Source organism: Salvia splendens, chromosome 8 (assembly GCF_004379255.2).
Source record: "Salvia splendens isolate huo1 chromosome 8, SspV2, whole genome shotgun sequence".
In the NCBI taxonomy this organism is placed as follows: domain Eukaryota; kingdom Viridiplantae; phylum Streptophyta; class Magnoliopsida; order Lamiales; family Lamiaceae; genus Salvia; species Salvia splendens.
In genome coordinates this window covers 10,477,143-10,490,584 of record NC_056039.1, presented here as the reverse complement: position 1 = coordinate 10,490,584, position 13,442 = coordinate 10,477,143, and the positions used below count along the sequence as shown (strand labels likewise).

Below are 13,442 nucleotides of genomic sequence, written 5' to 3'. Positions count from 1 at the left end.
TTATACAATAAAAAAATATCAATCACTTATAATGGGATTTGGGATGGGGCGAAAGAATAATAAACTAAAAGTGGCTAACGATTCAAAATAATTTATGCTTATGCACTTGTCCATGAATTAAAAAATGGGTGATTGCCAAATCCTTCAAAATGATGCTCCTCCTATATTGCTGGTTAATTGTAAATGCCTCGGGAATGTTGCTAGAGTCTCTATTAGGGCATCCGCAGTGGTGCGGATGTCCCGGCGCCCTTCCCCGCGGAATTCCCACTGTCACGTCATAAGGACTTCCCACTGCTCTGCCACGTCATAAGGACTTCCCACTGCACAGTGGCGGAATTCCCCTGCGGAATTCCCGAAGGAATTCCCACATTAAAAAAATCACAAATTCACAAATTAACCAATTTCCGGAAGTAAACAAGTTACGGAATTAAAATTTCGACACAAATAGGGAAAAAATTCCATTAAAAAAAGAAAAGAACATTTCACCAAATTTTTAAAAAAAATACATTTCAATAATTAAAAACTACATCAACGACGACCTCTACGCTGCCACACTTCTTCGATAATATCGTTCTGGAGTCGAACGTGAGCTTGTTTTTGGCGCATGTCGGCAAATGCACGGACTCGCTCGACGTCGTCATGAGGTATCCCCATGCGTACATTGCTCGTGGCCACGCCGTGGCTTCGACCCGCAGCGTCAGCATCGTCATTGGCCCAATCGGTCAGTGTTGGGCCTTCATCTTCGACGATCATGTTGTGCATGATAATACATGCGTACATGATGTCGGCGATGCTGTCAACGTACCACAACCGTGACGGACCCTTCACTGCCGCCCATTGAGCTTGGAGCACACCAAATGCCCGCTCCACATCCTTGCGCGCTGCCTCCTAACGTTGCGCAAAGTATACCTTATTCTCATCCGTTGGGCATCTGATTGTCTTCACAAAGACGGGCCACATCAGGTATAATTAGGGCTGGCAATTTTTGACACGACACGATAACACGACACGAACCGGCACGAATATAATGGGTTTGGGTCAGAGCTTATTGGGTTCGTGTCCTTATCGGGTCGACCCGTTAAGGACACGAAAATTTCGTGTCGTGTTCGTGTCGTGTTCGTGTTATCCGTTAACAAATAATATTTTAATATTATTAATTCTTATTATTTTCATTTTTAATAGGTTTAACCGTTATCAGGTCGTGTTGTTATCGAGTCGTTATCGTGTCATCTCGTGTACGTGTTGTTATCGTGTCGTGTTGACCCGAATTGGTTCGTGTCGTTAATGGGTTCGTGTCGTGTTCGTGTCGTGTTCGTGTCTGAGGATTTCGTGTCGTGTTCGTGTTCGTGTTTGAGGTTTTCTTAACGGGTCGTGTTCGTGTTTGCTGTTATCGTGTTCGTGTCGTATCGTGTTCGTGCCACCCCTAGGTATAATCCATCCGCCAAATAATAGCCCATGTTGTGCTGGTTGCCGTTGGCGACGAAGTCGACTGCCGAACCTACACCCATGCACTGTTCGTTGAAAAGGGGCGATGACCGGAGGACGTTGATGTCGTTGTTCGCCCCGGCTACTCCAATATAGGCATGCAAAATCCACAACCGGTAGTCAGCTACCGCTTCAAGGATCATCGTAGGATTCTTGGCCTTGAAACCGGTAGTGTACAACCCTTTCCAGGCAGCGGGGCAGTTCTTCCATTCCCAGTGCATACAATCAATGCTGCCCAGCATCCCCGGGAAGCCGTGCTGAGACCCGTGCATATCTAGCAGAGCCTGACAATCTTCGGGGGGTAGGCTTCCGAAGATATCTATCCCCGAATATCTCCCTCACGCCCTGACAAAAATACTTCAGGCAATCGCGGGCTGTCGACTCGCCGATGTGGAGGTACTCGTCGAACATGTCCGCCGCACCTCCGTACGCCAACTGCCTGATTGCGGCAGTGAACTTCTGGATCGGCGTGTGCCCGGGTTTACCCGCTGCATCCTCCCGCACCCTGAAATACCTGTATCGACGCTCCAAAGCGCCAACGATACGCATAAACAGAGGCCGATGCATCCTAAACCGTCGCTGGAATAGGTTCTCCCCAAACCGTGGCTCCGGCGCAAAGTAGTCATCGTACAACAGACAGTGGGCCGCGAGATGGTCGCGGGATACTATAGTGCGACGATGGATGGGTCGAGGCACCCCCGGCGCCAAGGCCGCTTGTTCCTCTCTCGCTGCAGCCTCCGACACATGTGCCCAAATCCGAGCCATAGGGTCTTCGTGATGGCCACTACCACTACCAGCCATTACTATTATATAAAAGAAATTTAGAGAGAGAGAAATTTGTTAAAACAAGTAGTGCGAATGAAGTGAAATTCAACGAGCAGTATATATAGACATTACAAAAAAAAATTAAATAAATCGGAATTCCGCGGGAGTCGACGCAATGGCGGACGTCCCTGTGGAATTCCGCGGAAGGCCGCGGACCTGCGACGTCCTCAGCTGAATTCTGTATCCGCGCCATTCGTGCCTAATGGCGGACGTCTGCCACGGAATTCCGGCAAATCCATGGGAATTCCGCGGCAAAGTCCGCCATTGCGGATGCTCTTATAAGAAAAATGATAATGTGAATATTTTTATTTATTTTTTGGGTTTGACCACAGGTGTTTCGAATCCGCCTTCAGCGGAATCGGATTAATCCTGCTGACCGGGCTTGCAGATTAAGGCAGAAAGTCTCCCAGCGGGCGGTGATAATGTGAATATTTGATTTGTAGTGAAACGTATATTTTTGTAGCAAAATCAAATCAATTATTCAAATCCTCAGTTGGCTCAGAAAATAAGCATTAATTATTAAATAAAGTAATACTATAGCATTCGCAGAATATTTTGCTAAATCCTCACCAAACTCTTCACTTACGTAAAGTGGCTTTAGAAGGTGCAATAAATTCACGTAAACTAAATCACATATTCACATTAAAATCTTAGAACCACAATAACCTGCATCGCCTTTTGAAAATAACCGCATTTCTATAAGAAATTAACAGCATCGGTCAACTATTAACGTTGTTGCAGTTGGACTCGAACCAAAGATAAATTATTTGTAAGATATCGTAAGCTAAACTCATCTTATGACGGCTGACTTACCAAAATAAACGCCTGAATTCAGACATTTCTCATATACTCCTATATTATTGGCTCCTATTTCAACATTACTCCATATCCTCTCTAATTATTTAATTGATTTACTACCTCTTCCATTCGTGTTGCTTCACCTCCAAATCTAAAATCACACGGTTTTATGCTGTCACAGTGATCAAATTCCATGTATTCAACTGCCCACAAAATCACTACTTCCTACAGCCGGCTTGATTGCAATAGCAGTGATCCATAAAACAAGGATATACTTTATCTCTTTCTTCTTAACATAAAGTAAGCACACTAATTCTATTTGAATCCCATTTAGTATTTAACTGCACAAACCCTCCTTGTTTCCCACCATTTCCAATTACCAATTTGGCAACATCTCTTAACTCAAACAAAAATATCAGAACACAATGGCTACTACAATCCCAAAAATCTCCACCATAATACTACCAATATTATTCCTTCATCTCACATCTTGGCATGAAGCATTGGCACATGTTCATGATAATACTACAAACATCGAATATTGGTGCAGCACCACCCCCCACCCCAACCCCTGCAACCACCACATGAACCAACTCCACCCCAAATCCCACCACGATTTCCGGACCATGACCATTGCGGCCGCGATGGAGACGGCCGCGGCGGCCAAAACCCTAGCCAGAGAGCTCAGCTCCACGGCCGACACCACAAGCAAGAAGATGCTGCAACGAGAGTGCGAAGATCTCATAGACAACACTATCCTCCAACTAAACACTACACTGCAAAGCATCAACATCAAAGCAAGCATGGCCCACGACGCGCAGACGTGGCTCAGCGCGGCGCTGACCAGCATCGAGACCTGCGTGTCCGGATCCCGCCAGCTCAGCCTCCCCGAGTTCAGCTCTCCGATCCTCACCGCAAACGTTTCCGAGATGATAAGGAACAGCCTCGCAGCGAACGCGCCTCTGTTGGAGAAGTCCACTGATCGTAGAATGCTAGGAGAGGGAGAGCGGAAGCTTCTGCAGGATTACGTGTGGGCGTCGAGAGCGAACGTGACGGTGTCCAAGGACGGGTCGGGTCAGTTCGGGTCCATCCAGGAGGCCATAAACTACGCGACGGCTAACCGGCTAGGGAAGAAGAGGGTGATCGTGTATGTGAAGAAGGGAGTGTATGAGGAGAACGTTCTCGTCAACAGAACCATGACTAAGGTGATGTTGGTCGGAGACGGAGTCAGAAACACCATCATCACTTCCAACCGGAGCTGCTCCGCCGGCTTCACAACATACAGCACTGCCACATTTGGTAACTTCACATTAACTATAAACATTTCAACTAAATCATACAAATCCATGGGTTCTAAGAACAGATATACTATTGGGTCACTTAAATTTAAGTACTTACATAATTATATAATACTCCCTCCCTACATAATTATATAATACTCCCTCTGTCCGTTATTAAATGTCTCATTTTTTTTATCCGTCATTAAATGCCTCATTTCACTTTTACTCTACTTGGTAAGTGAACCCTACATTCCACTAACTCATTCAACTCACATTTTATTATAAAACTAATATGTAAAAGTAGACCCACATTCCACTAAATTTTCTACCAACTTCCCTACACAAAGTCAAACAATTTCTTAAAATCATGCCGGTCAAATATGAGACATTTAATCACGGATGGAGGGAGCACCATGACAGAAATCCATGGATTCCATACCTAAATCAATTAGTGATAGAAGCAGTGACTCATGTGATTTATATATTGATTTCAGTTCTCATTTTTGTTTAATTAATTTGATGTGCAGGCGTGGACGGGAATGGATTCATAGCGCGTGGAATCACCTTCCGCAACACGGCGGGGGCAGAGAACGGGCAGGCGGTGGCGCTCCGGTCAGCCTCGGACCTCTCGGTGTTCTACGCTTGCAGCTTCGAAGGCTACCAAGACACGCTGTTCGCGCAAGCCCAGCGCCAGCTCTACAAATCCTGCTACATATACGGCACCGTGGACGTCATCTTCGGCAACGCCGCCGTCGTCATCCAGAACTCCGTCATCTACGCCCGGAAGCCCCTAGGCGGGCAGGCCAACGTGATCACGGCGCAGGGGCGGGGCGACCCGTATCAGAACACGGGCATCTCGATCCACAACTGCCGGATCCTGGCGGCGCCGGAGCTGAGACCGGTGGTGGAATCGGTGAAGACGTATCTGGGGCGGCCGTGGCAGGAGTACTCGAGGACGGTGGTGATGAAGAGCTATCTGGACGGTCTGGTGGATCCGGAAGGGTGGTCCAAGTGGGGCGATTCGGACTTCGCATTGGATACTTTGTATTATGGGGAGTATCGGAATTTCGGGCCGGGGGCTTCTACCGAGAACCGGGTTAATTGGACGGGTTACCACGATATAAACGACACGGACGAGGCGGCCCAGTTCACGGTGGCGAACCTTATATTTGGTCGACAGTGGCTGCCTGCTACCGGTGTTCCGTTTACTGTTGGCTTGTGAATATTGTAACTATATATGTGTGCTGTTAGTTTATGTGATTCTTTTATTTGTTTGATTGTTTCTCTGTGTGTAATTCTTATTGAATGAATGTTGAATAAGACAATGACAGCCAACTAGCAGTGTTGGTGTTGCTGGTTCAGATTTAATAGGAATTGAGCAAAGACATGAATAAATTGTTTAAATCCTTGTTAATAGCATATTTGCTGTAGTGATCTTTATATATGCAAATGCATGCACAATCTGAGATTAAATCCTAATGTTGGTTAATGAATTATAATTAGAGATTAAAAATCCTAACAGTGAATTTAATTATGAATATTAGTGATCGTGAAGTTGCGCATCGAGGCCGACGTGCGCAAAAGTGATCAAAAGGCTAAGGGATTCACCCCAAATGAAGCCAAGGCCAATCTGTTGGAGCGGGGCGGACCCTCCAACAAACGCCCTCGCCCAAACCGTCCAAATGACAAGGGGAAGGGAAAGCAGCCTTCAAAGAAGTTTGAAGGCGACTGCTACAAGTGTGGCAAACAAGGCCACTTTGCAAAGGACTGCCGCAGCAAGAAGAAGAAGCCGGCTGCCCACGTCGTTGAGAAGGAGTTCAAAGACTGGGATGAAAACGACCTCATTGCTGTGGTCACTGAAGAGGTCAACCTTGTTAACAACAACAATGGTGGTTGGTATATTGATACCGACGCTACTGCACATGTTTGCTCCGACAGGAGCAAGTTTGCCTCCTACACTGCTGTCGAAGGGAGGAAAATCAACATGGGGAATCAAGCATCGTCCGAAGTCCTCGGCGTTGGCAACGTGATTCTCATGATGACGTCTGGCCTAACTATCACGTTGAAGGATGTGCTGCATGTCCCGGACATCCGCAAGAACCTAGTGTCAGGATCAATACTAGTTAATAAGGGGTTTAAACTTGTATTTGAGTCTGATAGGTTTGTCTTGTATAAGTTTGGAAAATCCCTCGGAAAAGGTTATGTAACCGACGAGCTTTTCAAGCTTAGTGTAGCAACTCGCAGTGTTGCAAAGCCATTGGCCAATAATAATAAGGCATCTACTTCCTCTTATTTGACTGAGTCTTCAAATTTGTGGCATTGTAGATTGGGACATGTAAATTCAAAAGCCATTAAAAGATTAGTGAATTTAGATTTACTAAAGGCTAATGAAGTGGATAATCAAGATAAATGTGAAATTTGTCTTGAAGCAAAAATGACTAAGTTGTCGTTTCACTCGGTTGAACGAAGCACAAAACCCCTTGAATTAATTCACACGGATGTATGTGATTTAAAGATGGTGCAAACTAGAGGTGGTAAAAAGTACTTTATCACTTTCATAGATGATTGCACAAGATATTGCTACATTTATCTTTTAAGAAGTAAAGATGAAGCAATAGAGGCGTTCAAAAATTATAAGAACGAAGTTGAGAATCAACTTGGTTGTAAAATCAAAATGATTCGAAGCGATAGAGGAAGAGAATATGTAGCCCCGTTTGAGGAGTTATGCAACGCAAGTGGTATAATTCATCAAACAACTGCACCATATTCACCACAATCTAATGGTGTTGCAGAACGCAAAAATCGAACTCTAAAAGAGATGATGAATGCACTGCTTCTAACTTCAGGATTACCACATAACATGTGGGGGGAAGCTGTTTTGACAGCCAACTATATCTTGAATAAGATCCCTCTCAAAGGAAAAGATGTTACTCCTTATGAGTTGTGGAAGGGAAGGAAGCCATCCTACAAATACCTCAAAGTGTGGGAGTGTTTGGCAAAGGTAATGGTTCCTCCGCCCAAAGAAGTTACAATCGGACCTAAAACGGTTGATGGTATCTTCATTGGATATGCACTTAACAGTAGTGCATATCGATTTGTTGTTCACAAGTCTGAAATATCGACTATAACAGTGGGGACAACAATTGAGTCAAGGAATGCCGTATTTCTCGAAAATACATTTCCTTGCAAAGACAAAGAAAAGGTCGTAACCAATTCTGAGACAAGAATTGAAGAAGAAGCCACTAGTTCTAAACCAGTGGAAGAAGAAGCCACTAGTTCTAAATCAGCGGATGCGGAACCTGAATCGCGCAAGCGTGCAAGGCCCGATCCTAATGATACAGTACTAAGACGTGGTAATAGGGTCAGAACACCAAAAACATTTGGTCCTGACTACATTGCTTTTATGCTAGATGAAGAACCGACATCTATAAAAGTAGCTTTCGATGGCCCAGACGGGTTGCATTGGAAAGAAGCTGTTCAAAGCGAAATTGATTCAATTTTGCTAAACCACACGTGGGTGTTGGTTGATCTACCTGAAGGTGCGAAACCTCTGGGTTGTAAATGGGTACTTAAAAGAAAATTTAAGGCCGATGGAACAGTGGATAAGTATAAAGCCCGACTAGTAGTAAAGAGTTTTAAACAAAAGGAAGGACATGACTTCTTCGATACATACTCACCTGTAACGAGGATTACTTCCATCCGCGTGCTTCTCGCGATTGCTGCATTGCACAATCTTGAGATTCACCAAATGGACGTAAAGACTGCGTTTCTAAATGGTGAACTAGAAGATGAAATCTATATGGAACAACCTGAAGGGTTTGTAGTACCTGGACAAGAGAAAAAGGTCTGCAAACTGGTTAAATCCCTCTATGGATTGAAACAAGCGCCATTGCAATGGCACTTGAAGTTTGATAATGTGATGTTATCAAATGGGTTTAAAATCAACGAGTGTGACAAATGTGTCTACATCAAGAGCACTAATAACGGTCATGTTATAGTGTGTCTCTACGTTGATGATATGTTAATCTTGGGTAGCAACACTCAAGTAATTAACGATACAAAGGCCATGTTAAAGAGAAACTTTGACATGAAAGACATGGGTCTAGCCGATGTAATTCTTGGAATGAAGATTCTAAGAACGAATGATGGAATCATCTTAACACAATCACATTATGTTGAGAAGATATTGAATAAATTCAAAGCCTATGATGGCGCGCCGGTTAAAACTCCAATTGAACTCGACGTTCACTTGAGCAAAAACAAAGGCGAGCCCGTTGCTCAAGAAGAGTATGCACGGGTCATCGGGTGCATTATGTACTTGACTAATTGCACTCGACCTGACATTGCTTGTGCCGTGAACAAGTTAAGTCGTTACACGAGCAATCCAAGCAAAGAGCATTGGAGAGCTCTTGTGAGGGTTTTGAGATATCTAAAACATACTCAAAATCATGGGCTACTCTTCTCGAGATACCCCCCGGTACTTGAAGGGTACTGTGATGCCAATTGGATATCTGATAATAGAGACTCACTTTCGACAAGTGGATACGTCTTTACTATTGGGGGTGGTGCTGTATCGTGGAAATCCACAAAACAGACCTGTATAGCCCGATCAACAATGGAATCGGAGTTCATTGCCTTGGATAAGGCCGGTGAGGAAGCCGAGTGGCTTAAGAACTTCCTTGAAGACATTCCATGTTGGTCTAAGCCAGTGCCACCAGTGCTGATCCACTGCGATAGCCAAGCAGCTATTGGAAGGGCAAACAATGGCTTCTATAACGGTAAGTCTCGACATATACGTCGACGACATAACACCGTGAGACATTTGATCACAACAGGGGTGATTACAATTGACTATGTGAAGTCAATAGATAATCTAGCGGATCCGCTAACCAAAGGGTTAAACCGTGATCAAATGAATAAGTTGCTAGAGGGAATGGGTTTGAAATCCACAAACTAAAGAATTATCATAGTGGTAACCCAACCATGATGACTGGAGATCCCAAGAACTTGGTTCAAAGGGACAACTAAGCCATGAGAGTTCAAGAGAAACACTCAACTATATCTATTCCCTAAGAGCAATAGAGTGTTGGAGAACTTGCCTTGTGGTAAAGGCTAAGTCTATGACTTTTAATGATTCTTAAGGATCTCAAAGAGATGGAGTTCTCAAAGAGACCAAGTATGGCAAGGTACTTGACTAAGAATCACCTATGTAAGTGCGAAGTGTGGTCGCTTCATAAAACGTACTTATGAATCCAAAGTGGTGTCCAAGACCGCAATGGACACAAAACGTGAGAACGGATGAGGTTGAGGTGTTTAAGCGTTAACACCATTGTCTCGGTACACGCCGTGGGGGATTAGTTCAAAGCATCGCGCTACTAAGCCGCCTGTGTATCCGATGGTGTCGACTATGGAGGGTTCAAAGTCAACAACTACCTATCCTTATGCTTATATACCTCTCGAGGGTTGAGCTTATGTCTGCATGCATATGCATTTGGCTATTTCCACTCATGTGGGGGATTGTAAAAATCATGGATTAAATATGCCCGGTCAATGGTTTTGACCAAAGAATAAATGTGACGAGACATTTAATTTTGTGAAATTAAATGATATAGCGTCGATCTACATTTTACGTAGATAAATGTAGTATATTCACTTTCTCAAATCCGATTTCCGGTGAGTGAGAAATAGTGGATTAAAGTTGGGCATAATTAGCTTTTAATTAAAGCTTGGAGCATGTGCTTAGGGAATAATTAACTAGTGTTAATTATCCCACATTGGAAGATTAATACATCTTTAATGTGTTTAAATTAAGTGACTTTATGTTACTTAATAATTATAGTGGATCAAGATGGGTGAAAAAGCCCACACGCGCGCACACGCGCGCGCCGCCGCCGCCGCCCGCCCCGCCCGAGCCCGAGCCCGTGCTCGTGCTCGTGGGCGTGGGCGTGGGCCGCGGGCCTCGGGCCCGGGCCCGGGCCCGAGCCCGATCCCGATCTCGATCTCGATTCCGATCTCGATCTTGATCTTGGACTTGGACTTGGATCTTGGCAATTGGTCTTTGGGCTTGGGGCTTGGCCCAAACTATTCTTTTTGGACCACCACCGAGTCAGCAATCCAAGTGGCTTGACACGACGTCAAGCGAGGCACAGTCACGGGTGCCACGTGAGAAATCCACACGCTCCACACACGGATGGCACACTCCTGCCACACGCCTGTAACCGACGTCGGTTACGAATTGGCCATGATGAGCCTTCAATGGCTGGTTGACCCTGCATGGTGGCTTGGCCTATAAATAGGCTAGCCATACCACTGCATTAGGACACAACACATACAAGCATTCTCTGCATAAGCTCTCTCCCTCTCTCTGCATTGTCTTTCTGTCGAAGCTCTGCTCTCTCCTCCATCCCGTTCGCCGGAGCTCTACTGATTGCGGTGCTGCATCAATAGAGACGTAGCCGTTTTACCTTTGGGGACGACACGCCAAACCGAAGAGCACTACCGGGGCGTATCTCGTCTTGCGGGAAGAGGTCTCCTCGACTCGGCTAATCATATTGGTTTAGTAGTTTCGATTCTACGTTGTAATTTTTAAGTTCAGTTCCTCCTTTTCCTTTCTTTTGGGTTGTATTACGCCCGGTTTTGTTATCTCTTGTAATCCAGAAACCAACAAGAAGTGATATGAAAATTTTATATCAAATCGTAACATAGTTTCGAGCTTGATTCGAATTAATTATACAATAGTATTTAGTAAAAAAATATTTTTTTTCTTAAATATATAAATATTTAAGTTAAAATTTTATTTTTTTTTTCGAAATGTTAAAAAATGATTAATATGAAATTTATTTTTCAAATCAATTAATGTTTATAAATCGTTTTTCAATTTAAAATGTTAAAAAAAAAGTCGATTATAGCATAAAAACATTTAGACGTATCACATATCAGATCTTACACAAAATTCGTGTTGATACTTCTGTTACATGTTATCTCAAGACATCCATAAATCATACAAAGAATTCAATATATAGCTATACTGATTTGGTGATTTGTACTTAATATAAGAGTATTTTAAGTATATATTCTAAAGCTTATACTACTCTAAACTAGAAATAATAAGATAGAGTTATTATAAGAATCAGATTTCTAGCAAGTCCTGAAAATAGTTTAATATTATTTACTGTTTCCAGCTATTATCAATCATATATATCCTGTAGCTTAATTAGTAGTACTATATGTATAATTATAAGGATAACATTTATTTATTCCCTTGTTAAAATACTCATCATGAGACATTGTCATTCTCATTTTTATTTTATTTAATTCATTGGCCGATGTACCTGATTAATTATTAGGAAGAACTACGGAAGAAGTAATCCATTAATTAAATCTATCTTTGAGAAACAATAAATAGAATGTTTTCAATAAAGTTGGGGTATTTGACCAATTATAATTTACAGAACAACATGGTCCCAAGTAATGAGCATAATCTAATTACAACCTGACGTAAGTTCTCTGGTCATATATGTTCCAAAATATGAACAGGGGTTTTTCATAAATTATTATTTTTTATTAATCCCAATAAAGTATGCTTTGGCTTAATATTTAATAGTCAAAATTCATGCAGCAGAGAAGTCGTATTATATAAAGTGGTAATGATTTGAACACATGACATTAGCCCGATGCGGAATGATGATTAAATAAGTAAACAAATTGTACTTGTATAATTCTAATGGACTTGTAATAAAAATTGTTTTATGATGCCCAAAAACTTGTTTTATCACTTTATGCAAAGTTGCGGTTTTTGAAAAGAAAAGATAAAATCGGGGAAACATGGTCCAAGTAGATAAGGTAGGAATTGTTTTAATATTTGAAAAGTTTGTAAGTTGTAACTAAAAATAAAAAAGAAATACCAACACTGAATGAATATAATGGTGGTTTATTGGGTGCACGTCTTATTTACGTGCCTGTTTCAGGTTTTCATACAAAACAAACAGAATAGATTTTAGTTGGTACGCGTTAGCGTTTGGCGCCGCCTCCTCATCGCATATCATTTACTACTAATAAACCAAAATTATTGCCAACGTGCGACTTCATATTTTCCTCTATATTCTTTGGTATAGTAAATATAGGACAAATCTAAATAAAGATCGATGCTATATTCTATTATTATAAATTACTAATTTGTACTTACTTGTAATTGTCATAAGAAGGGGAATACTTACTATAAAAATATTAAATTCTCTAAATTCCGTCCCACATCGACTTGGTGATGATCCTAAGTGTGGATAACCCTTCCCCTTATGAGGCCTTTTAAGGGGTGAGTGGCTCATTATTTATTGTAGTACTATGAGGCAATATCATAGAAAGAATTGCAAAAAAAATTTAAGATGATACTTTTTACCCTTATTCAATTCATTTCACTGCAGTATATTGTCCACGCGTGAAAGCTGAATTTTTTTATAATATACTGTTAAAACTTAAAAGACCCAGATGAAACTTTTTTGGAAACAAAAGAAAGAATAAGTAAACTAAGTTCTTCTGCACACGGTTTATAATTTTCATTTACAAATTCGATATATGAATGGAACTTTTCCTCCGAGAGCATCATTGACCCCATCCACAATTCAGGCCTTAAGTCCCCTCCACGTCAGCATTCCCTTAAATTTAAGTCTCAGACCACACCTGCTCTAACCCTGTAGGCCCCATCCCGGACCACAACTATTAAATTGCACTATTCACAACTCTAGCCTATATTACTTTTAAAAATTAAAAGCGTTGAGCAATTGTAAAAATTCAAAAATTAGAATATTAAAAAAAGTGCAAAAAAAATTTAAAAATATGCTAATCAAAATGGTCAACCCGTCACCCCTCTTCCTCCCTCTTCTTCCTCTCCCCCTCCCTCTTATTCCTCTTCCAAATGTGTAAAAATTCAGAACTTGGGGCCCAGGACCAGCCCGAACCCCCTCCAACGCCGGGCCGGGACGCAACGGGTCATGGCCCCGGAAGCTCCATCGCCGGCTAGGACGAACCTCAGGCGCGGCCCCGGGCCGCGACTGCGTC

The 13,442-nt window shown here is 42.5% G+C and overlaps 1 protein-coding gene across 1 annotated transcript; it reads left to right on the top strand.

Moving 5' to 3' along the window:
- Positions 1–3,533: 3,533 nt before the first annotated feature.
- Positions 3,534–5,610, top strand: LOC121745719 (pectinesterase-like). The gene is made up of 2 exons (XM_042139691.1): positions 3,534–4,407; positions 4,916–5,610. Exons 1-2 carry the CDS (start codon positions 3,534–3,536, stop codon positions 5,608–5,610), a joined length of 1,569 nt encoding a protein of 522 aa, XP_041995625.1.
- Positions 5,611–13,442: the final 7,832 nt, after the last annotated feature.